The sequence below is a fragment of the Heliconius melpomene genome, chromosome 5, assembly GCF_056956725.1.
Source record: "Heliconius melpomene rosina isolate 202511_hmr_F chromosome 5, ASM5695672v1, whole genome shotgun sequence".
Classification (NCBI taxonomy): Eukaryota; Metazoa; Arthropoda; class Insecta; order Lepidoptera; family Nymphalidae; genus Heliconius; species Heliconius melpomene.
The window spans coordinates 8,909,932-8,934,177 of NC_140393.1; the positions used below are offsets into that span (position 1 = coordinate 8,909,932).

The 24,246-nt window shown below is 31.8% G+C and overlaps 3 protein-coding genes and 1 long non-coding RNA gene across 6 annotated transcripts; 2 read left to right on the forward strand and 2 right to left on the reverse strand.

Moving 5' to 3' along the window:
- Positions 1–281: 281 nt before the first annotated feature.
- Positions 282–6,086, forward strand: LOC146539237 (uncharacterized). Its single transcript, XM_085186103.1, has 4 exons — positions 282–463; positions 1,141–1,637; positions 3,551–3,690; positions 4,127–6,086. The coding sequence occupies exons 1-4, from the start codon at positions 282–284 to the stop codon at positions 4,142–4,144; spliced, it is 837 nt and encodes a 278-aa protein (XP_085042229.1). The 3' UTR covers positions 4,145–6,086.
- Positions 4,224–23,095, reverse strand: LOC146539238 (outer mitochondrial transmembrane helix translocase-like). Of its 3 annotated transcripts, XM_085186099.1 has the most exons (9): positions 22,937–23,095; positions 12,809–12,988; positions 12,314–12,422; positions 9,837–9,981; positions 9,461–9,628; positions 8,879–9,007; positions 8,445–8,584; positions 8,097–8,243; positions 4,224–7,740 (listed from the first exon to the last, which is right to left on the reverse strand). In XM_085186099.1, the coding sequence occupies exons 2-9, from the start codon at positions 12,979–12,981 to the stop codon at positions 7,585–7,587; spliced, it is 1,167 nt and encodes a 388-aa protein (XP_085042225.1). In that variant the 5' UTR covers positions 12,982–12,988; positions 22,937–23,095; the 3' UTR covers positions 4,224–7,584. The 3 variants fall into 3 exon arrangements, with proteins under 3 accessions (XP_085042225.1, XP_085042227.1, XP_085042228.1); XM_085186101.1 differs by lacking the exon at positions 22,937–23,095 and having other exon boundaries at positions 12,809–13,151; XM_085186102.1 differs by lacking the exon at positions 22,937–23,095 and having other exon boundaries at positions 12,314–12,410; positions 12,809–13,150.
- On the forward strand, positions 13,445–20,012 carry LOC146539239 (nucleolar MIF4G domain-containing protein 1 homolog). Its single transcript, XM_085186098.1, has 12 exons — positions 13,445–13,758; positions 13,887–14,115; positions 14,323–14,924; positions 15,235–15,325; positions 15,929–16,141; positions 16,673–16,794; positions 17,156–17,352; positions 17,493–17,668; positions 18,101–18,279; positions 18,626–18,790; positions 19,274–19,405; positions 19,689–20,012. Exons 1-12 carry the CDS (start codon positions 13,558–13,560, stop codon positions 19,983–19,985), a joined length of 2,604 nt encoding a protein of 867 aa, XP_085042224.1. The 5' UTR covers positions 13,445–13,557; the 3' UTR covers positions 19,986–20,012.
- On the reverse strand, positions 22,937–23,762 carry LOC146539240 (uncharacterized). The gene is made up of 2 exons (XR_014878023.1): positions 23,672–23,762; positions 22,937–23,185 (listed from the first exon to the last, which is right to left on the reverse strand). It is a non-coding gene; the product is annotated as an uncharacterized LOC146539240 (long non-coding RNA).
- Positions 23,763–24,246: the final 484 nt, after the last annotated feature.

A 24,246-nucleotide genomic window follows, 5' to 3' on the forward strand; every position in this document is an offset into this window, starting at 1 on the left:
GAATTTTTTTCTTTAATTTTGACCCTTTTGTCTCTAAAGCAGATCAATATAAGCGTACGCCATATGCTGTATCCCGCATATAACAAGGTAGGCAGAGTAAACCTAGAGAGATATAACATAGTTAAGACTCTCCAATCGCCACTTTCCGCCCAATTTCCGCACACTTTTCTTCTTACCAGAATGGAGAAATGAAAATAATTAATTGAGAGTGGAGAAGCCACTATAAACAATTATGTTTGATTAAAAGAATATTATGAACAATTCGGAATTGATTGTTTCAGATGTTCCACCATCTATTACTGCTATTAACAAGTATATCGCTAGTGTCGAGCCACGGCAGACTACTGCATCCTCCGTCCAGAGCGTCGCTGTGGAGGTACGACCCACGAGCGAAACCAAATTACGATGACTCTGGACTTAATTGTGGAGGAGTAACTAGGCAGCACGTCCGCAATGGTGGAAAGTAAGTCGTTGTGGATATTCTGATCTCCATGGACGTAGGGGAGGCTGGGTGGGCCGTGCCCACCCCATAATAGCCTATCCTAGATATTCTACTTCCAATAATTTAAGCTGAAAAATAAAAATAATCTTTTCACGAACAAGTCTATTCAGGCCCCCTCTGGAAATTATATCTTCATACGCTCATGCTGATGTTTTTTACGGTTGCTCTATTAATTGTTACGTAAAATAGCGCTTATATGCATTGAATATTCATTGAATATACATATACTGCTACTAACTTATATTTTCCAGTATTTTGTATGTTGGTATTTTATAATATATTCCTAAAAGAAACATAACACAATTTACATATATCCGAAAGCAGAATACGAGTACCTACCTACAAGTAAAAGATAAATAAATGATCCACATCCTATATAGAAAGTTGTTTTCTAGTCTTAATAAGCTAATTTGGAGAATATATTGTGTGATGTTTTATTCATCAAGTATAATAAAAAATAATATATATTTCATTTCTTTTACTACCAACATTTAAATAATATGGTTAGTTGACAAACGTCTTTTAAATTTCAAATAATGTTTCAAAATATTACTAAAATAAAATGTCACTTATACAAAACAATTTCCCAATCATAATATAAATTACAGTTGTTTTATACTTATATTAATTTAACACAGGTGTGGCATATGCGGGGATCCATACGACATGAGACCGCCGAGGCCTCACGAGCTTGGAGGCACATACGGCCAAGGCATCATCGTCGCACGTTACCAATCCGAAGAGTCATTTGACGTGACAGTCGATATAACCGCATTCCATCAAGGCTTCTGGATCTTTAAAATTTGTCCAGATCGTAAATCAACTTCTCAATCATGTTTTGACAAATTTCCTGTAAGAATGGAGAAAGGAGGTCTCAAATTTTTTCCTCCTAAAGGAGGGAAGTATACTATAAAATATCGTTTACCTAAAGGTCTACATTGTGAACACTGTGTCCTCCAGTGGAGGTACATCGCAGGTAACAATTGGGGTGTCTGCAAAAATGGTACTTCAGGAATGGGCTGTGGCGATCAGGAAACTTTTGGTGCCTGTTCCGATATATCTATAAGTTCACCTAATTATATACAAGGGGGTAAAACGCCGATTAATTTAGCGTATACTGGAGATGTTGATCAAGGTAAGGGTATATAGAAATTAGTAACGTCAAGCTACTTACAGCATAATATAATTGAACATATAAAGATTCTTCTCGGCATATGGCTCTACATGCTTTTCTTAACTAGCGACCCGCACGCGGCTTCACCTGCTTGAACCAATTATTCTATTATTGTGTTATTATTATTGTGTTATTATTATCGTGCTTATTCTATTAATCGGAATTACTATCATGTTCTCACAAGAATATTATTTTTTAGTCTGTTATTAATTAACGTATTTAATGAAATACATATCGTTGATAACCAAAGATTACTTTTACTATAGAAAAGTGTAAATAAAAATTAATATGATTCTTGGTATTTCAATTCAGTAAAAGATATTAACATTCTTAAAAAAACATATTAAAATTCTTTAGCCTTTAAAATGTTAAAAATCTCGAAAATATCCACCAATAATTTAATATAAATGTACAGTAGTAGATTCGAATCTTGGCTCTGTCTCTCTCTCTTCTCGTTAAGTAAATAGAATTTCAATAGGTATGTGTGAATTTAATAATCATTCATTCACATTCTCTCGTTTTAAGAGCTGACTCACATGGGTGACTATGTTTTTCTAGAAAGCTCCTATAGCCAATATTGTTATAAACTCATTAAATACATTTACTTTCTCCTGCGAAGTAGGTAATTTTGCTTACTATAATTAATAAGCAAAATCATGTGTTTTCCAATACTTAAGACAAATAAAATAAATAAATCAGCTTCACGCTCTATCCCGCACATAGCAGGTTAAGCAGAGGGAACCTAGTGTTAAGACTCCGTTGCTCACTTTCTGCCAAATTCTGAAGTCATAAAATGTGACTATGAAGGTGACTGGTTGTAGGTTTGATTTATATTTTCATTTCTTCGCTCTGGTGTCGAGAAAAACCGCGGCGTTGAGTTCTGTGACTCAACACGCAAAGCCTCCAGAATTCAGCGGAAATTGGAGAACGAAAGTGTCTTAATGGGTACCTAACAGATAGAGGGAACTTTATAAAGTCTAAATATATGAGAAAAATCATAATATCGTGAATAACAAAAAAAAATTCTTTTACTTCGGAAAAAGAGACTGCTTTACCTAGAAACATTATCATGCATTTAAATCATGATCTAACGATCTCACAAGTATGTTAGAAATGGCTGTGTTTCTTATATTTAGATAAGAATATTTTTAAGGGACGCTTAGAAATGTGGAATTACTACAATCCGAGGTCAGTCGTGGCACAGCGGCACAAGCGTGTAACTGTAAAGGCCTAGACTTTACAGTTCGATTCCCATTTCCCACTCGAGTTTAATATTTTCAATTCCTCAGTCTGGTAACGAGCTAAGCGCCATGCTTCCAAATTAAAATTCGCCGGAAAGTGTTAAAGTGAGTGTCTTAATGCCAGCTTCCCACGATCCCTTTACCTACCTTGCTAGGTGCGGGATATACGAGTTATAGTATCGTATAGTGAAGTTAGAACAAAAATAAACAAAACTAGAATTTAAAGAAAATATTTTTTATATGGCCAAGGCGGCTGAGGGGTACGCCCGTGTAAGTGCGGGTTCTCATCCGGCTTCAGTATTTTCTTTGTACTGAATGTCAAATTCAATCCAATTTCAATTATATTTTATTCGAGTACTTACCTTTGCGAGCATTATCAAATCGTCGTGTGAGTATAAAGTTACAACCGACTCGGAAAGCATAATGAGAAGAGCCACTAAACAACATGTTTTTTTCTTTTTAAGCAACTAAATATCATATTAGTATTTTCAATAGAGCAAAAAAATGTAAATAAAGTATTTTCATTTGTGTTTATTTTTCTGTAGTTTCGATATACCTACATGCCCAAAATATACAAAAATCATCAAAACAATGATATTCGCTAATATTTAAATCAATTTTCATATATTCCAGATCTGTTAGACTTCCTTCGAAAAATGACCAAAAAGACGGTACCCAAGAAACATACCGGTATGACGAATAAACATAAAAAGAAAAAGAAAAATAGCAGAAAGCCCAGAGACAGGCAGAATAAACACTCAAAAAGGAAAAAGGTTGGTTTTTTAACAATTTTTTATTAGGTGAAGAATGTGAATGTAGATCACGTAAAAATACAATACAACCGATGTAGCTGTAGGCTTTCTGAACTTTGAACAAGTTGGGAGGAAAATAATCAAAAGAAAAAAAAACACTGAAATCAAATTTGCACAGCCCTCTGTCTTTTAGTGAGACCACGACTCGTCGATTGTACTGTACAATTATAGTACCATCGACGTAGTACGATGAGAGCTCGAAGGTGAAAGACGATACCTTGGAATGCCTATTAGTAAATCCATAAAGCTAGGGTTCTTTTTGTACCTGATCTTTATTCCGGAAGGAATATTTAAATTATTTTTAATATATATGAAATATGGGTATACTTAATTACTGATTTTGCAAGATAAAAAATATTTTTGTGTAATTTATTTGTATATTTTTTTTTCTTTTCAGTTCCCTTTCTGGAGATGAATATGGTGAAATAGTTTTAAATAAGGATAAAATATTTAAATAGCATAAGTGACAAATTAATAGAAAATAATAAACAACATTTTGTTTCATTTATTTATTATCTTTATATACATAATCGTGATATCTAACGATTGCTGTGTTAAAAAAGTACAGTCACGAGTCAATTATGTAAAAAAAAGTGTTTAAGTAAATAAGCAGCTCTACCCCATTTCCCGCATGTGTTCCATTTCCTCACTTTCCGCCAAATTTGCAAGATACTACGTTTATCGACACTCAACATTAAGTCGCGTAACTTGGAAATTAAATATTCTCATATGGTGGAATTATTATTCCACCATATGAGAATAGAACCCATAACCGTCGCGTTTACGGTCACTAGCTTGTACGCCTGCGTCACGACGGCCTCGGTAATTGGTATAATTTGTCAAATATCTACTATGGAATTAAATAAAATGCATTATGTGCAGTGCTTATTGACTATGACTGTGCTTTTACCAAAACGTGTTTAAATTACATAAAATTAGGTCAATATCAAAAATACATATTATTGAAGAGAAACTCAAGCCCATAGCTAACAAATTAAATAATAAATATAATATTCTAATTTATATATACACTAGATTTTTAAGAAATAAACAGATAAAATCAACCAAGCTTCGGAAGCAATGCGTTGAGAATGTGGCAACACTGACGCATTTAATGCTTAAAAACTCACATACATACGTACCTATAACAATGTAATATAGTAATATCTACTTGATATTTGTAAAACTATACGCTGCTAGTCACAAAAAACGAGATTTTGCTGTTTAGATATAATGAAAAAAAAAAATCATTTAACAAAAAGCTTACAAAACACACTAAGCATTTGAAATCAGATTTACGAAATAAAAATTGCTTATGAAGCAAGTGTTAATAATAACCTTTTTGTATGTATTTTCATAGTATATGGTATTTATTTTTTTATATGCCACAGATAAAAAAGAAGCTCTAAAGAAATAATAATAAAGCTCTAAAGAAATAGATATATTTAACCCATTTTATAGAAACTTGCTGCTTCGCGTTTTACAAATATAAAAAAAAAACAAAGCAAATAAACTAAAATGATTGCAAATTTGTAATTTGTATTTTATTTAAAAAGCAATATATATACGTACATACATAACATATTATTTTATACCTACATGCAACTCAGAATTTATACACAAATAAATAGAACAAGAAAAAAAAAGGAATTAACGTTAAAATAGTACAAACATCAAAAATATATTACCATTTAAAAGCTAACAAACACCCCATAAGCTTGAACACAGCCAACTATTTTTTATTTTATCTACGTAATATGTCTAATCACAACTACTTTATTTATCGTCTAACAGTACATCCTTTCGTCATCATCATACAGTATGAACGACGCGTCGTGAAGTCCTGAAGGACGATTCTCTGAATGCGGTAGCATTGGTTACTTGAGAGAAAAGTAATCAAAAGTTAGTAAAATCCTATAAACACCTCTGCATAGTCATTTACTGATAACTTCAGGGTACCACGACTCGTCGACCGTACTATTACATATATAATATGTATGCTAAAACTCTTTTTTAATAAGAATATGAAGTTATTACACTTCAATAACTTTTTATTTATTTGTATTTAATAATGAATTACATTGATATTTTGATAGCCCTTTTTCTAAAATATCAATATTACATTGAAAGTATTCACAATATCATATTTAAAATATAATTTAAAAAAAAAACAGAAAGAAAAATTAGATCATAGTGACAAAGGATAAAATTATAAAGATCTTAGTTTTTATGCTACATTATAGGTAGTTCTACAAAATTACATCATAAGTTAGTATCTTATAACTTTTTCAATAATTTATAATTAATATGAGCGTGAAAGAGACAAGAGCATAAAAAAAATTAAATGACTTATAATTTTTAAAAAAAATTCAACAAATAACTTTATTAATTAACAAATATATATATAAAAAGGTTTTTTAACAACTATGAACATTCCAAGAGATTTAGTTTCACTACAAGCGTAGCATGAACAAACATTCTATATATACACAATATCATATATTTTTTTATTACATAATATTAAATTTTTTAACCATTGTGCCAATAACTTATTTACAAACTATTAACATTCGTAAATATTTTTTATGTAAGTATATAAACACTTTTTTAATCTGTATTTGAACTTGATATCATTTGGAATATATGGACATACCTGTATTATAATTTCATGTTTACTTTGTGATAAAGAAAGTTTTTTTTATATCTAATAAGTTTTATTTGAACCCAAAACCATCAGGTACGATTTGCAGTAAAAAGTAAAATACCAATATTCCAAAATTATAAATTTCATATGATCGCATGTTCATATTATATGTACATAACGAAATTTCCAAACATAGACAAAAAAGATAAAAAAATCAAAGTAAAAGAAAGAGAAAATTTCCGGACACAAAAAAACCTGCACGCATTATTAATTTGACGTATTAACTAACACCTAAATATTGGTAAACAAAATCATTATGACAAAATTAAGGCAACCATGGCGTAAAATATTACAAACTAATTTACTATGAAGAAATTACATCATTCTTTATATATCATACTAGTGTCTGCCATCGGCTTCGCCCTTTTGGATATACTAATATAATATGCATATATAGTACACATTATGTTCCTTCTTGAATCACTCTCTTTTAGTAAAAACTGCATTAAAATCTATTGTGTTTAAAGATCTATGCGAACTTTTCTGGGAAGCAATTTTAATAATCTTAAGTAAGAATAACAATTTTTTGAAATAAAGAAAAGTTCGTAGTTGTAAGTAAACTTATAAAAAAAATATTAACAAATATTGACAATAGTCATGAATCGATATCGAATCCAATTTTATCTATCGAACTTATTTGAAATCTACTTTTAAATATATAAAATTCATTATTATACAAAAAAAATGTTACAAAATCTATATTATATCTTTGGACATAACATAGCTATTAAAATGCATTAATAAACCTGAAACACAATCTACCACAGGTAATTTATGACTATGAACGGGAAACCTATCGATAATATAATAAAATAAGAAAAAATATTACAAAACAAATTTAACTCGCAATCTACATACTTTTTCATCAACTTCAGGCTAGGACAAGTTTCTACCCTATCCTAAATATATCCCTCTCTTTTTATAAATTTTAATTCGAGATTTTGAATTCCAAATTCAGTTTGAGTTAAAAATTCAGGTGTTTTTATCTTTTGAATAGGATGTTTAAAATTTAAAAAACTCATGTTTAAAAAGAAAAAAATATAAAAAAGAACATAATGTGTAAAAAATCGAGTTCGAAATTCAAAAACACGAATCTGACAAATTTAAAATTCGAACCATCTCTTCTCTACTACATTTATGTCCATCTCACTTTAATCGAGTTCTATCCGCATGGAGGGCGCAAGTGTGCCGCATTGAATTTTAGACTCCTTCAGTTTACCCAACGCCAGTTTCAGGTCCTCCATTGTGATCGGTCGGACCGCGTCTACGAATTCTTCTTCTGAATCCGAGGCGTTTGTCTTGTTTGTCTGGAAAATGTTTAATAATTGAAAAATAAAGATAACAGAATGTCAGCTACTAGGAGGTCACGGTGAGTTTTTACATGACCTTCGAAGACACAGTATCAGAGATACTAGAGAAAGGTCACGTAAAAAACATGAGGACTCCCCGGAGGGCATGTATGAAAAGGTTGATAACAGTGGACCGCAGCTCTGCCTCCTCCGCCACAGCGTGAAGCTGTAGAATAGTAGAGCTTCTTATAAATCTTTTATTTATCTAAAAACTATTTAATCCGCCATTTTATCGCGGAGGCCATTTTGAGTAAAAATAATATTAATAAGAATTCAATTTAGCAGTATATAATTTGATTATTAACATAGCACACCTGTTCATTCGCGCATGCCTGCTCCTCACGAGCTATTTCCTCGCGCGCCAGATCCCGCACTCTGTAGACCGCGGCTTGACGACACAACTCGTGTAGGTCAGAACCGGAAAAGCCTTCTGTTGCATTTGCTAATCTTTTGTAATCAATCTGTTAAAATAAATAGGAGAACCGCGTAAGCACAAGGAGTTGAGCAATGTAGTGAATAGTTGTAAAGTAATTTAAGTTTGTGTGCGTGTGTATCTTTGTATATTTGTGCGTGTGTTTTGCAATGTGCAATTCATGTGCACATTGCAAACACATGCACACATCAAAGTGTGTGTAGGTGAGTTTGTGTGCGTGTGCACTAACGTCGTCGGCGGTGGGCTCGTGGCGCAGTATGAGCTGCAGGATGCGCTCACGCTGTGCGTCACTGGGCATGGGCACGTGGAAGGTGGCCGGCATACGGCGCTGGATCGCCTTATCCAGGTCTTGCGGACGGTTGGTCGCACCTGCACACACAAAGATATGCTTATAATTATTATGCAATATAGTAAAAAAAAGATTTTTCGAATGTACTTGAGAACATAATCTAAGGGAAAATCTGCTGAACCCGCAGCCCACGAGACTCATCACAACACTAAAGTACACTCAAAGCATGACGGTATGCATCTACAAGTAGATACATTATACTAAGTGACACAAAGTGAGTTTGACAGACATGTGAAGATACTATATGAAGAATGAATTTATAAATGCATGCACTGTAGTGACAAATCACTAAACTCTCTTCTAAATACACGTACCCATAATAATAACTGTGCATGTGGGCTCGGTGATGAGTCCGTCCCACAGCGACATGAACTGCGTCTTCATCATGGCGGTCGCTTCGTGGTCGTGCTGCGTGCGCGTGCGCAGGAACGACTCTATTTCATCTGTTTATTACAATAAATAAAGATAATTCATTACGATTCAGATATAAATTAATGTCTTAGTTAATGTCATTTTAAGTATTAATAAAAAGTTACGAAGGTCTTGACAATATAATACTTAAGTAGTATTTCTTGTAACATCTTACGATAGAAATAACGTGAAAGTGGATAATTTCTTGTATATATCACAGAAATTTACAATCAAAGACAGACAAAGTTAAGTTAAAATTCTGTAAACTTTTATTAGTAGTTCCTGTTGATCTAGAACCATGAAATTGCTATGAAATCCTAAGTAGGCGAAGCAAAAAATAGCCAAATAAAATATTTTCATTTCCTGCTCTGGTTTGTTTTGATACACACAATATCTCGAGAGGCAGTGAATGAGGAACGGAGTTTCTTAACACTATTTTCTCTCTATATGATAGGCAATATGCGGGAAAAAAGCATAGCACTCACCAATAAAAACAATACAAGGTTGTAATTTGACGGCCAAACTGAAAACCGCCGCCGCTAACTTCTGTGTTTCTCCATACCACTTGTCGGTGAGGAGGGAAACATCGAGATTTATGAAACTCATGTTAGCTTCCTTTGCTGTTGCTTTAGCTATTAGCGTTTTACCACAGCCTGAAAAATTTATTATAATTTATATGAACAATATTATTATATGTTATACTAATATTATAGAAATGAAGAATTTATTTTATTAATCGCGCCAATCTCAAGTGTTAGTTGTACCGGAATGTGTCACAGGTCTGAAACACAACTCTAAAACGGAATATGTAAGGGTATAAGCGGGATATAGCGTAAATAAAAAAAAATGTTTATTTTATACCTGGTGGCCCATGCAGCAGTACACCTTTGGGCGGCTGTGTTAGACGACTATCAGCGAATAACTCTCGTTTCTGTATCGGCAAGATGACTGTCTCTCTCAATTCTTTGATAAGATGATCTAGACCTGCGATGTCTTTCCAGTTTACCTGAAAAAATCATTTTAGGTGTTTTATTATTTTTTTCTTCTTAGAGGCCCCCGTGGAGCAGTAGTAGTTTATTTTTTAATTTAATTTTTTATATTTTTAAAGTGTTATTTAGCATCATTTTGTATCCCCGCATATAGCTTACTATAATAGGTAGACAGCGGGAACCTAGAAACCCCGTTTCGTACTTTGCACCGAAATTGCCATAAAATGCGTGTTAAGTGGCGTATCTTAACGCCGCGCTTTGCGCCTTGACACCTGAGCGAAGAAATGAAAATATACATTTAAATAAATATTTCATTTCCTTGAATGGGGATCGAACCAACAACCACTCGCGTTTACAGGTACACTTTATGCCTTTTCGTCTCTACTGGCGTTAAGATAAAAAAGTATTTCCTTAGAAATATTTACTTCCTAACGCAATGAACTCAACATCAACGAACGCGCGGTCAAGGCTAGTTAAAAATATAACTTTACAATTTTAAAAAATAACTCGTACAATACAATAGAAATAGTGGTCTATGGTAATGTGACCTATATGGAGGCCGTCGTTACGCAGTTTTTTTATGTTATATAGATGTCTTTGTGCTGATTTTAGAAAGTGTCTGATTTCATACATCGTAAGAACTTCGATTACCACATTAGGTTCTTTTTACATAAACTAAAGCATTTTCTTTCCCTGGTTTTATACTATTAATTACAAAGCGGAAAATATTACGCATTCATGTTAAAACATCTTCCCGCAGTTGTTAGAAGAAAGAGCAAGAAAAAAAACAAAAAACACCACAATCAACGGTGTTTTTTTATCAATTTACATAAAATTATCATATACAAAACTATTTACAGTTAATAATATGCAATCATTACTTATTTTGACATCATTATTATTTTTATTTGTATGCAAGCAAGTAAAAATGTTCATATAGTTACCCATTTACATGTTTATGACAGCACTGAGTGCGCATTTTTGTTTTTAGGGTTAAAACAGTTGTTTGACCTGAAATGGTTTTTACAACATGACCTGGTCGGGAAGGGTTGAGAGTAGGTCGCCCCTAAAGAAGTGCGACACCAATAAGAGCACGAAGAAGGGTCTTTTATGTTATGATCTGACGGTAAAAATCCAGAGTGATTTCCTTCTCCACTTTCTACTCATTTTACGGACAGCACGAAACTTGCAATGTACCAACCGAGTTTTATATTACGACAGTGGAAAAATTAAAATGTTAGAAAAATAATCAATCCCCTCGCATGAAGACTGAATCCACTACTACTGCTTGTTTAATTAGCCATTGATCCGTTACGAAATCGGCGGCGAAATCAAATTATGCGCATGTTCTACAAAATAGAAAATAGCTAAATATTGGCCAAACGTAAGTATCTATATGTTGCATATAAAAATTGGCTTCCTCCCAATAACCAAAGATGTACCTTACATTAAGAACAAAGAAATCAATAAGCAGGTGCTTAGAGACTTGAACGTAATCTAGATAGTTTTGTATAAGCATAATATGTTGCTATATACTTAAAATGTATGTAGCAAATAAAAATAATGACTGTCAATTATTAGAGGAAAAACTTAGGAATGTGGATATATCTGTATTTTAAGTAGTATGTTAGTGTTAGTGTAGTTATCCTAGTTACGAAACAGAAAATATGAGTACAGTTCAAGTTCAAGTCAATGAGTTGTAGTCACCCTGAAGTTAGGCTTTCTGAACCTGTGCGCTTCACTCAGGAAGAAAATAATCAAAAGAAAGAAAAATTCTAAAAAGTTACAACTAAATCAGCAGCTAACTTCAATGTAATCTGTACTTTTTGACCACACTGTATATCTGTATGATATAATTCTTTGTCTTTTATATTCATCTTAATTATGGATAGTGTTGATAAGAGTGGAAAATAACATTGACATTGAAATGGAATAATTTCTATAAAATATATAAATCACCCTTTATATTTTATCAGTGTTATATATTAATTAGCCACAAGGTTAGCCACACTTAAAATATTTTTAATAAGCATTTGCAAAGAAATTTTCAATGTTGAGTTTGAAAAGAAAAGAAAAAATGAAAAAAAGAAAAAAAAATCATGGATATTAACCCATTATCATGGAATTTAAAAGCACACTGACCCATTGGACCACAATGACCTAATAATATTGAATAATCTTATTGGTATATGTAAAACTTATAAGGATCAATCAACATGTAAGAAATTTAAGGTAAATAGCATATAAAATGCTTACATAAGGAATATTTAAAAACATTACTTAAAGTACAACAATTCTTGATAGTATTATAGTTTTTATGTCTTATTATGAATAAATAAATTGACTTACATTAATCTCTTCAGGCACTACCAGCTGTGATGCTATAATCATTTCATGGTCTGTCAATTTGTCCAATGCCAGTGCATGCTTCCCGCTAAGGCCCGCTCTGCAAGATATCCTTAACACATGCAAACTCTATACAGTTGCGGTTAATTCGATACATAAATATTGTAAACAAAAGTGTAAGTAACAAACAGATACTTTAATAGATGTTAACTCAACAAGAATGTTTGTATTTTTAAATTGTATTTTATTATATAATAAAAGAGGCATTATAATATATTATGTTTGTCTTAATATATTATAATGCCTATGTGACATTTTATACAAAAAAAATGTTAAATAGATTACATGTCAACAATTGCAATTCTTTGCAACAAATGTATTATAAAGATAAAGTCAATAACGATTTCAATATTAAATGAATAATATAAGAATCTTATTTGATACCTAGATATGTGATAACCTGATGCATTTGGTTGTAAGTCAAAAATCAATACTCACTTGCGTAACTGTTCCCGCGCTCTCTCCTCGGCCTTTTTCCTACTCTTGGACGTAGGGTCTATTTGATTTACCAGCCATTTTATTGAGAAATAAGTCACTGCGGATACAAAAGCAACTCGAATTGCCATTTGGAATACATCATTCCTCGTGAATGCCGAACCTTCCACCATCATGCCTCACCTGTATAAAAAAGGTTTACAAGAGAAAAACACTACTGCAATACTAAATTAAACGTGCTCTTAACTTTTTCCTACGATTCAGTAAAATAAAATAAAATTTCAGCAATATCTCGCGAGTTGCAATGACCACTGTGTGAATTTCAAATCAAAGACAATGATTTTTTTAGTTTTAGTGTTGCTATTGTAATATAAAACATTAAAAGAAATAAAGCTTTCATATAAAAAAACAAAATATTTAATATAATCTAAAACAGTCATCAACTTAAATATTTTCAATAATCTAAAAGAACGTAGAATATTTTTCAGAGATATAACATAGTGTGATAATAGTTTATTAATACGTAATAAATTTATTTATTACATATTAATCGGTTCGGTTCGGTTCTTTATTTATGGCGCGTCGAGCGTGCCACATATTAATCGACTATATCATGCAAAATGTCATTCCTGATTTGATTTGACTGTCATTGTCATTGTCATGTGTTTCAATAACATAAACCTAACCTTAAACATTCATAAGAAAAACTATAATATTATTTTCTTTAAGACATTATCACAACATTATTTAAAATGAAAAAAGTAAAAGCGCCCAATAAGCCACAATTTGTAAACACTCGTAAAATTCTTCGGAAACAAAAAAGAAAGCAAAAGAAGGTTCATCGGCAAGAACATTATTTAAAAAAGAAGACCGAAATAAATTATTCTAAAAGTAGCCCAGGGAAATTTGTAAAAAGGCCAATAGAAAATGATGAAACCCAAAGTGTAGCTAAGGTAATTATTAATATTTAATTAAAAATGTAAAATATTTTAAAATAATGTTGTAGTCGTTGGATAACTGTTGTGGGTTCGATTGCCACTTTCAAACTTAAAAAATCTTTATATTATCTTGCTATTTATAGAAAAAGAAAATGCAACCACAAACTTCAGTTCATGATATATTGATGAGGCAGAGACACAAAGAAATGAAAGAAGCTGAAAAACTTAAATCACAAATGGACCAACAAAGAAAACAAATGTTTGTTAAAGCCAATGAAGATGAGGACAAAATGATTAGGAAACTAGAGAAACAACTAGGATTAAACAAATCAAAAAATAAGAACAACTATTTTGCTGATGATGGCTTGGACTGTATCCTTTTTTTTAATAGTTAGATTCTCATTTTATAGTTATTATTTTAAGTTATTTTTATTTCTCTGTTCTGGTAGGCAAAGCTTGTATTGTGTTTTGCCACTTAACATGCAGCATGCTGAAATTCTGGTGAAAAAATGTTCATTAGAATAAAAAAAATGTTAACAATATAAATATACATATTTCCTTAATGTGATTGTTAATTAGATTTACTAGAAATTTGTGATAGAGCAACATCAGAGCAAATTGTAGCAGCAGAAAAACACTTAGCTGATGTTGAAAAAGATTCAGATTTTGAGGAGGACTTAGCAGCAGTTACTGGCAAGGACATATCTAAAAAGAAAGATAAAAAGAAAAAAGATGGAAACGATACAGAGAAAGGCGAAAATTCTGATATTGATATGGATAGTGATGATGAAATGATGTCTGATCATAATGAGAGTAATGATTCTAATGAAGATAATGAAAATTTTAATGATGATGAAAGTAATGACGATGCTGAAAGCGATGATGATGAAGACAAAGATGATAGTGAAGATGACGTAAAAGAAGAGGCCATAGAAAAATCTAAATCTAAATCAGACTTAAAGTGTAAAAGAGAAAAAGTTATATCACAAAGTGAACTAAGCAATGTATTCAGTGATGATGAAATATCACATTTGTCTGGAGATGAGGATATAAGTAGTTTTTCAGATGATGATAATATGGGTGAAGAACATGATGGTGCAAATATAGAAATTAAAGAAAAACCAGATGTATGGGAAGATATTTATGGTAGAAAACGAGATAAAGATGGCAATATTATAAAGGTAATTGTTATGTATTAGTTATATATTAAAATTTAGTGAAGAAAAAAGCATGTAGTAGCAGTTATTTATTTTGTTTTATTTGAATGTTTTTTAAAATTTACTTGAAACTATCATATCTTAAACTATCATATTTAACTACTAACACATTGGCTGTCTGTTCGACCTTCATCTATCAAAACATTTTTTATATCGTGCGGCGTTTAGTTTCCATTCACAACAAAAATCAGAGATTGAAATGTCTTAAAACGATTTAATTTGCCTGCCCTTCATAATACTAATGTATATAATACATAAATGGATATAATTTCAGGAAGAAAAGGGCACCTATATCCCACCACATTTGAGAAATAAAGATTCTACTTCAGATAAAGAGCTTGTTCAACTTAAAAGGCAAATCAAGAGTAAGTAATAGAAATATGACATAAAAATTATTCTTAAATAATAACTTAATGGAAAAAGGAGAATAAGTTCTAAGCTGTTTAATACAATAAAAGTTTGGTACACATTTAAAAAAATATGAAATGGTAACTTTATCTATATTTTATGTACTTGTACATACATATATCAGAAGAGGGAACCTAGTGTTAAGACACTGTTCCAATAAGACATTTCTATTCCCCAATTCATCTCAACGCCGCACTTTGAATTGAAATACGAGTACATATAGAGGCCGTTGTGGCACAGTGTATGACTATAAACGCGATGTTTGTGGATTAGATTCCCACTCGGGATAATGAATTATTTTCATTACCTTCCCTGTATTAATAAGATAAAGTGCGGAGCTAAGTTACGCTTTTGAGAATGGAAGTGTCTTTACACAAGGTTTTCTCTCTCTACCTTTGTATATGAAAGATAAAGCATGTGGCAAAAAATGCTCTGCTATATTATAAAATATGCTGACCCATTAATTTAAATAATATTTAAATACTTTTACAATAATACCAAAACTGTTACTTAAATTGACTTCTAGCATTAAACTTATTATATAATTGTATAAATTCCAGGTATTTTAAACAAATTAGCAGGAACAAATCTACACTGGGCTTCAACATCTATAGAGAATTTGTACTCAAATAATAGTAGGAATTCAGTCAACACAGCTCTTACTGAACTATGGGTGGAAGCTGCCGTCGGTCCCGCGATAACTCCGCAACGCATGTTGGTAGAACATGCGGCCTTGATATCAATTTTACATGCTAATATTGGCTCTGAGATAGGTAATTATGTGTTATTATTATTATTAAAAAAAAAATTGGGTTGATGCTATATCTTGTTTATGGTAGGGTATGCAGAGTAAACTAGTGTAAAACACTCTGTTGACATATGTTCGATTCATTACATGTTGAGCAGCAAGGAACTCAATTCCGCTCTCTGACTGCGTTCCAGAATGAGGAAATGAGTATAATTTTTTCTTCAAGTGGGACTCGAACCTACAATCGTCGCGCTAACGCTCTGAAACTGTCGTACTGCGCAACGACTGTAGTAATCAGTAATTATATAGTTAATAATTAAACTTTATAACGAATTTAATATTTTTTTCCTATGATTAAAGTACGGTAGACGAGTCATGGCCGCCCTAAAGTTAGGTCTGTAGTACTTTTGTGCATGAAAGAGTGTTCATGCGCAAAAGTACTTGTGTTATTCCTGAGTAGGAAAAATATAATCAAAAGTGAGATCTGCGCAGCCATCTATTGCTAACCTCAGCGCGACCTCGACTTGTCGATAAAGTTTAAATCTATTATTTACAGGTGCACATTTCCTCGAGCATTTATCTAGAAAGTTCGATGACATTATGCAAACACAACAACCAGTTGAAAATAAAACGTTGGACAATTTGGTTTCTTGTTTAGCTTTATTATATAGCTTTAAGGTAATATATAGCTTAGTTTTTTTTTTCATAGGTAGGGAGAATTCTGTGTAATGGCAACTTTTTTTTTTATTTAATTTTATTTTTATTGTTGTTTAATAAAATTGAAAATATATAATATATTATTTATATTTAGATATGTTTTATATGAACTTTTGTCTTCGATTATCATTTAAACGCATGTTAATAAAAATCGTACTTAAACAAAAAAATATAATTGAAATTGTAAAACATACTGTTACAGTCACTTATGACTCACTTTTGCCACTACACCACGACAGCCTCTATATTATACTTATAACTACTGTTTTTTTTCTACATTTACTTGCAACGTTTTAAACTAATAACAATATTATTTTCCCAGATCTACCAAGTGTCTCTATTATACGATATTCTAAATACGTTAGTAAGGGAATTGACGGAAAAAAATATAGATTGTATATTAGCAGTGTTAAGAAATGTTGGGGGAGTTCTAAGGAAGGAAGAGCCGCTCGCCTTAAAAACGTTTATACACGAAACCCAAGGAAAGATAGCCAAATTGAATGAAAATGCTGAGAGTGGGTGAGTTTAGGAGAGCTCTTTTTTCTTTTTTTTCTAAATATATATACTTTTAAAATATACATTCTTCTCAATAAAATATACTATTATTTTCTATTATTAAACAATATAGAATATATTATTATTAATCTTAATTTTAACAGATCACGTATAAAATTTCTACTAGAAGTATTGCTAGCCGTGAAAAATAATAACTTAAATAAAATACCGAATTACGATCCAGATTATTTGGAGGAATTGAAGAAAATGTGCCGCGGTATTGTGAGACGGGGGAACTATGTTACCACGTTGAATATTAGATTGGAGGATTTATTGAAAGGTAGGTTGTTTTCACGCTGTATCTCGCTTATAGCAGAGTAGATAGACGAAACCTAGTATTATTATAAGACAATTCTTTACGCATCGCTTTCACGCATCGCCTGATTTTCTAGATATTCCGATTTGAATAGCGAAGCACAAGTCGACGCTTTTTTCTTGTGGGGGAAATGAAAATAATTCATTATATGACAACCTCATAGAAAAGTATTTAAATGTATCTTTGTTAATTGTGTTTTCTTATTTTGGCGCCAATATATTTTTAAATATTTTATGATGATAAAATGAAGAGTGATAAAGAGAACTGAATTGCTGTGATTGCTTTACATAAAGTAGGTATGGAGCCAAATACTATTTTAAAATTTGTCCATACACTTGGTATTATGCCATATATAACTAATGCTCAAAATATTGCAACTATTTTATTTTATTTCAGCCCACGAACGGGGAAAATGGTGGGTAGTGGGTTCAGCGTGGGAAGGCAATCGCATACAAGAAGATAAACCTGTAATAAAAATGCCATCAGTGGATCACAAACTTCTAGAACTGGCGAAGAAACAGAGGATGAATACGGATGTTAGAAGGAGTATATTTTGTGTTATTATGAGTGCTGAGGTGAGGTTTTTTTTCTTCTTCTAAATTATCTTTATATATATTTTAAGTTTCACGCTGTATCACGCATGTAGAAGAGTGGACCAGAAAGATAGTGTTAAGACATTTCGTTTCCTTGTCGGGATAAAGCGTGCTTAGTTGAGGAACTCAACGCTGTGTTTTGCCTTTTTACTAAAACGACAAAATTAATATATTAAATAATTAATTCCTTTGAGTAGGAATCGAACATCACACGTTTGTGCCACTGCGCCACGACATCCCATACTTTAATATTTTATTTAATAATTTATTTATTGAACTTAAGAAAATAACTTAACTTGAAGATTAACTTTAATTCAATTTATTCCAGGATTTTATGGACGCCTTCGAAAAACTCCAACATTTAGGTTTAAAAGGACAACAGGAAAGGGAAATAGTCCATGTATTGCTAGCGTGTTGTTTACAAGAGAAAAAATATAATCCATATTACGCTGTTCTAGGACAGAAGTTATGTGATTTTGATAGGAAATATCAGGTTTGTATAAATTTGGTTTAAACATGTTAGTACCATATCATGACATTTTTTTGCATTTTTTTAATTTAAAAAATATTTATTGTCAAAAAAACAAGAACAAAAGGATATGTTGGTATAAGCATGCTAACATACAATATGGTCGACTAGTCGTGGCCGCCGTGAAGTTAAGTTACGGCCGCCGTGAAGTTAAGTTACCAGGTAACCTAACTTCAGGGCGGACTTTTATGCATTGTTCGCTTAAGAAGTTTTTTTTTTGAGAAATAAATATCTTTAAACCTAAGAAGAAAAAAGTGAAAAATAAAATCAAATCTCATCCATCTACAGCTAGTTTCAATAGGGCCCCGACTCCTTACTACTACCACTATACTGTAGCACTATACTGTGCTTCCAAAGATTATTAAAAAAATATTTAAAATAGTTGAAAAGTTTATTTCAAAACGACTTTTTACTTCTTCCAAAATTATTATACAATTATTCTTACAGCTATCAATACAATATTCAATATGGGATAAAATAAAAGATCTGGAATCACTTACAAAGCAAGCTATGACCAATATAGCACAATTTATAATACATCTCATAATGGAGAAGGGTTTAGCGTTGTCCGTTTTGAAGGTAAAAAGAAACTTTGTATATAGGTATAAAGAGTGACTCTAAACGCGACTGGTTATGGGTTCAATCCCCACTAGAGGAAATGAAATATTTACTTAAATTTATGTTTCCATTTCTTCGCTCTGGTATCGAGGCAAAGAGCTGCGTTGATTTCCGCCACTCAACACGCCATGCTGCCAGAATTCGGCGCAAAATGTCTTAACACTAGGTTTTCTCTGCCTACCCTACTGTGTGCGGAATGTCGTTTTTTTCTGGTTTAAGATTTATATTTCTTTTTTTTTCACAGATAATCCAGTTCTCAGATTTAAACAAAAGAACAGTCAAATTCATGCGTCAAATATTATTAGCGATTATAATGAATGAAAATCTAGAAATATCTTTAGAAGTATTCCACAGGATATCAAAACCGCCTAAATTACACATGTTTAGGGAAAGCTTAAGACTTTTTATACAACATTTTCTAATAAAAAACGCTGGAAAACAAAACTCTGTGTTGAGTGACGGGGAAATGGCGACCCTGAAGGAAAGAGCCGTTGAAGTTGATAAAATATTGACTATGTATGAAAATAAGTTACGATTTTGATGTAATAAATTGTTTATATATACTTTTTTTGTGTGTTTTATTTAAGAAAAGTAAAGTTTCAGGTAATGTTTTAACCATCCAATGTTTCTTTATACATATATGTAGGTATATATATTTTTAAACGTATAAAAAATATATGTGTCACTAATTAAGTGATAATTAAGTTCTTATCGAGGTATGGCTATTATTTATAAGAAGCTATTTATTTTATTTTAGTAATAGCGGTTCTAATGTGTGGAATTAAATCCTGTTGACCCTAACGCAGGAATCTAATAATTACAACAATCATATTGTAATTATTCATAATAATTTTATTAACGATTCAAAGATATAATAACTTCTAAATTGAATTTTAATAAGTGTCTTCCTTTTCCAATCTACTTAACGAAATTAATATGGTTTTAACTAAGGAAAACAGTGATTCAAGACGAAGATTTACAATATGTGAAATAGATTAAAGATGAAAATATGGAAGAATTATAATGAATGTCGTAAAACTATTTTTGTGTTTTGTCAAAATAGATGGCAGCCTAAATCGTTTAGTCCATGTGGGCTAAACCGCGACCAGAACACTAGTCTATAAATGTATAATTAATATTTGCAATACTTAGAATAAAAGGCCGGCATGGTGCGGTGGCACATTCTGAATGTAAAAGAGACGAGTATGCGTACTATTCCCACTCGGGGCAATGAACAGTCTTACATTTTTATTTCCTCGCTCTGGTAAAAAGTCAAATCGCAGCATTGCTCTGCCACTTAACACTTAATATCTTGAAATTAGGGTGGATTAAGGTGAACAGAGTGTCTTAACACATCGTTTCCTCTGCCTACCCTCATACCCGGCGGTATGCAGGATACAGCGTGTAGTTCTGGTGAATACTGTATGGTGTACCGAATTCCAAAAATTTAAACGTAAAATCCCACAATTTAACAATCCCAAACTACTATTAATAATAATAGTAATATGCAAATATGAACACATACAAACACACCCTCGTCGAGTTATCTTATCAAATGTCTGCTATACCTTATCAATTATCTCGTTGATAACGTGCAGTCAGCATAGCAACGACAGTCTGTCTACTTAGTGGGTACTTAGTGGCCTATTCATTAAATGACAGTGTTCCATTGAAAACTTGATATTAATGGATATGGATTGGACGTCTTAATGATAGATTTCTGTTTTTCTCTTTATCTTTTTAGGTCTTCGTAAAAAGATAAAGAAAAACCTAAGCCTAAACCTAGTGTAGAGGGTATCATTGTGCTCTCTGGCTTTCCCCAAATGTAGATCGAATCAACAACAATGTCCCGATTAAAAATAAATAGTTTATCATCATCAAAAATAATTATTAATTAATTAATTAAAACGCCTTTTTTATTGATTGGCTACTCAAAAATGGCACAGAAGAAATATTTACCCTGCTATACGCTAGATAGAAAAAAAAATGGCACAAAATGGCACAGAAGAAATATTTACCCTGCTAGATACTTAGCGTGAAACTAAAAAAATAATAACAAAAAAGGCATTATGGACTACATAAATTACAATAGCGACTAATATCACGCGATGCTCCACTGCTGTCTGCTAGTACCCAGGTGGCAGGTACTAGCTAGATATAACCACATACCACATAGGTATTAGATACCGCTATGTAAATTTCTAATTGATTTAATTGTTTACGCAGAAGGTGTGAAGGACCAGCCGACTGTGAAATATTATTTCCATATATTATGATGTTGTAAAATGTTTGATTTCTATCAATTTCTGATTGTGTCTGTTGTTTTTACTATAATGGATGTATCTGTACAAATTATTTATCCATGCTTTGGCTGTTGCATTTTTGTGTTTTTTTTTAGAAGCTCTTTAATATGTTGGTCTGCTGTATATAGATCATATAGAGGAAAAAATACTCGATCCCCAATTTTCGAATGAAATATCTACAGTACGATCAGCCAGTGTGAATTTCCGCAGCCATTTACAGATATTTTAAGCATTAATGTGTTCTGTGATTTTAAGTCGGCCACGAATCGTTGACCGTAGTGTATTTTACAGATAAAAATGCCTCGCTGTTTATTTTGCCAAATGCAGAACTCTCTTCCTTTTACAACACTTAGAATAATTTAGTAGTCTAAATTAGAAAACAGAATAAAAATAAGAAAACAGATTGATATTGTTTTAAGTCAAGTCATAAGTATTTGGCACACGACTGGCCTCACTTTTTACCGACATGTTTTTTGATTACTATAAAATGAACTAAATAACAAATATATCAAAAAAATTAACTAAAAGTTTACGTAAATATTATGGAGGATTCATTTATTGAATACTACCGTTCAAGTAATGGCAGATTGCACGGTATAATTATCTAAATTTCCATATTTTTTACACTTTTTCAGTCTACTGCATAGATGCGTTCGTAGATTAAATGCTATTTTTAAACCAACTAGGTATATAAGAATCGTGTGTAATCTATAATTGAATATATTTTAAATTATGCAATTAATGGCAACTTTCAAACAAACACATTTTAAAATGATATAAATATATTTAATAAGGTTTCGTTCCAAGTCTTTTCCTAGGCGCCATTGAAAACCAGCGTAACCAGATATTATTGAGTTGCTCAAGCTCATATGCCAACATCTATGCTAAGTGTTTTGTTTGTCCTTCTTCTTTTTTTGTCTGTTGCAATTTTTATTCATAAAATAAAGATTTAAATATATAAATATTTTCACCGAGTGGAATTTAAATTTACCTAATACCTACTACCAATCATATTCAATCTAACACATCTCAAATGTTAACAATGGTAATTGATTATATATATTTTAATAAACTACTAGCGAACATACGACTTTTCAAGTACTTGTTTAATACAATAAACCCATTTTACTACATAAGTACTTTTGTAGCTTATATCTACTTATATCTACTATCTACAGAGATGACTTACTTGACTTATATTCCTATGTCCCCGAGTTGGGGCAGAGGGCATCCACAGAGTTTCGCCATTTTGCACGATCTTGAGCTTCTCGTTTAATTTCGTTCCAAGTCTTGCCAATCTTTTTCGCCTCGTCTAAAACTGAACGTCTCCAGGTTTGCTTGGGGCGGCCACGTTTGCGCTTTCCTTGAGGGTTCCAATCCATTGCCTGCTTCGGAATATGGCCCGGACCTCGGCGCAGCGTGTGCCCAATCCAGTTCTCTACAGAGATAGGCACACTCATATGTATTAAGTACATCGTTGTGGTACAGGTCAGTCATTACTATATCTTATTACAAGCGTTGGTCATAGGTTCAAAGAAGATTGCTTTTTACTCATATCGCTACCAAGCACAATAATACAAATAAAGTATAAAAGCTTTTTCAATCAGCAGCAGCAATAAGAAAATATTATATTTAATTAAAAGACCAGGCCGCAAGGACGCTGTGAACAGTACAGTTATGGGTTCGATTCACAATCGGGGAGTGTTGTGACGAGTTGCTGAAATGTATTCCACCACTCCCTCTGCTTACCCTGCTATATGCCGTATGTGAGATACAGCGCGAAGTAAAAAATAATAATAAATATATAATACATAAATGTTGTCATTCTAGAATAACTCCAAAAATAAAATCGTATATCAATCTTAATCAACAGATCCATAAACTGTATAAACTATAAACCTATAGCTGCAATTGTAATTCACACTTGCAAATTGTAATGCGATGCGTGTACGCAGGTCGGGTGGCAACAGGCTGTCTGCACTCTGCATTCGACACAATTATTTACGCTAGCTACAATACATGCATATGAATAGACGATATAAATTACAAACATGCAGTATAATTCAATTTTACGCATCGTTTAATAGGAGAAATAAAATTGCTTAAATAACTACGATTATAACATAGTTTACTTCGTATGATTGGGTAAATACATTGTAATTAATGTAGTTTCTTATTGAAATAATCGAGCAAATTCTGATTGTTAGTTTTCAATGGTTTTTTTTATAAGTTTTAATAAATCAATACATACATTGTACTTAACTCAATAAAGTTTGCTATGTGAAGATACGTATAAATTGTATTATACAATAACTATTTCGAACTTTATGTCACCTGTTGTAATGTAATGATATTAAAAATCAATTTAAGCAATTTGTTTAACTTAAAAAGTTAAAGATTTTGTTTAAATGAAAAATGATACATATACCAAAATATTTATTATATTTTGGTTACTAAACATTAATTTTAAACTATTATTTCTGAACGCATTCTAGGCCA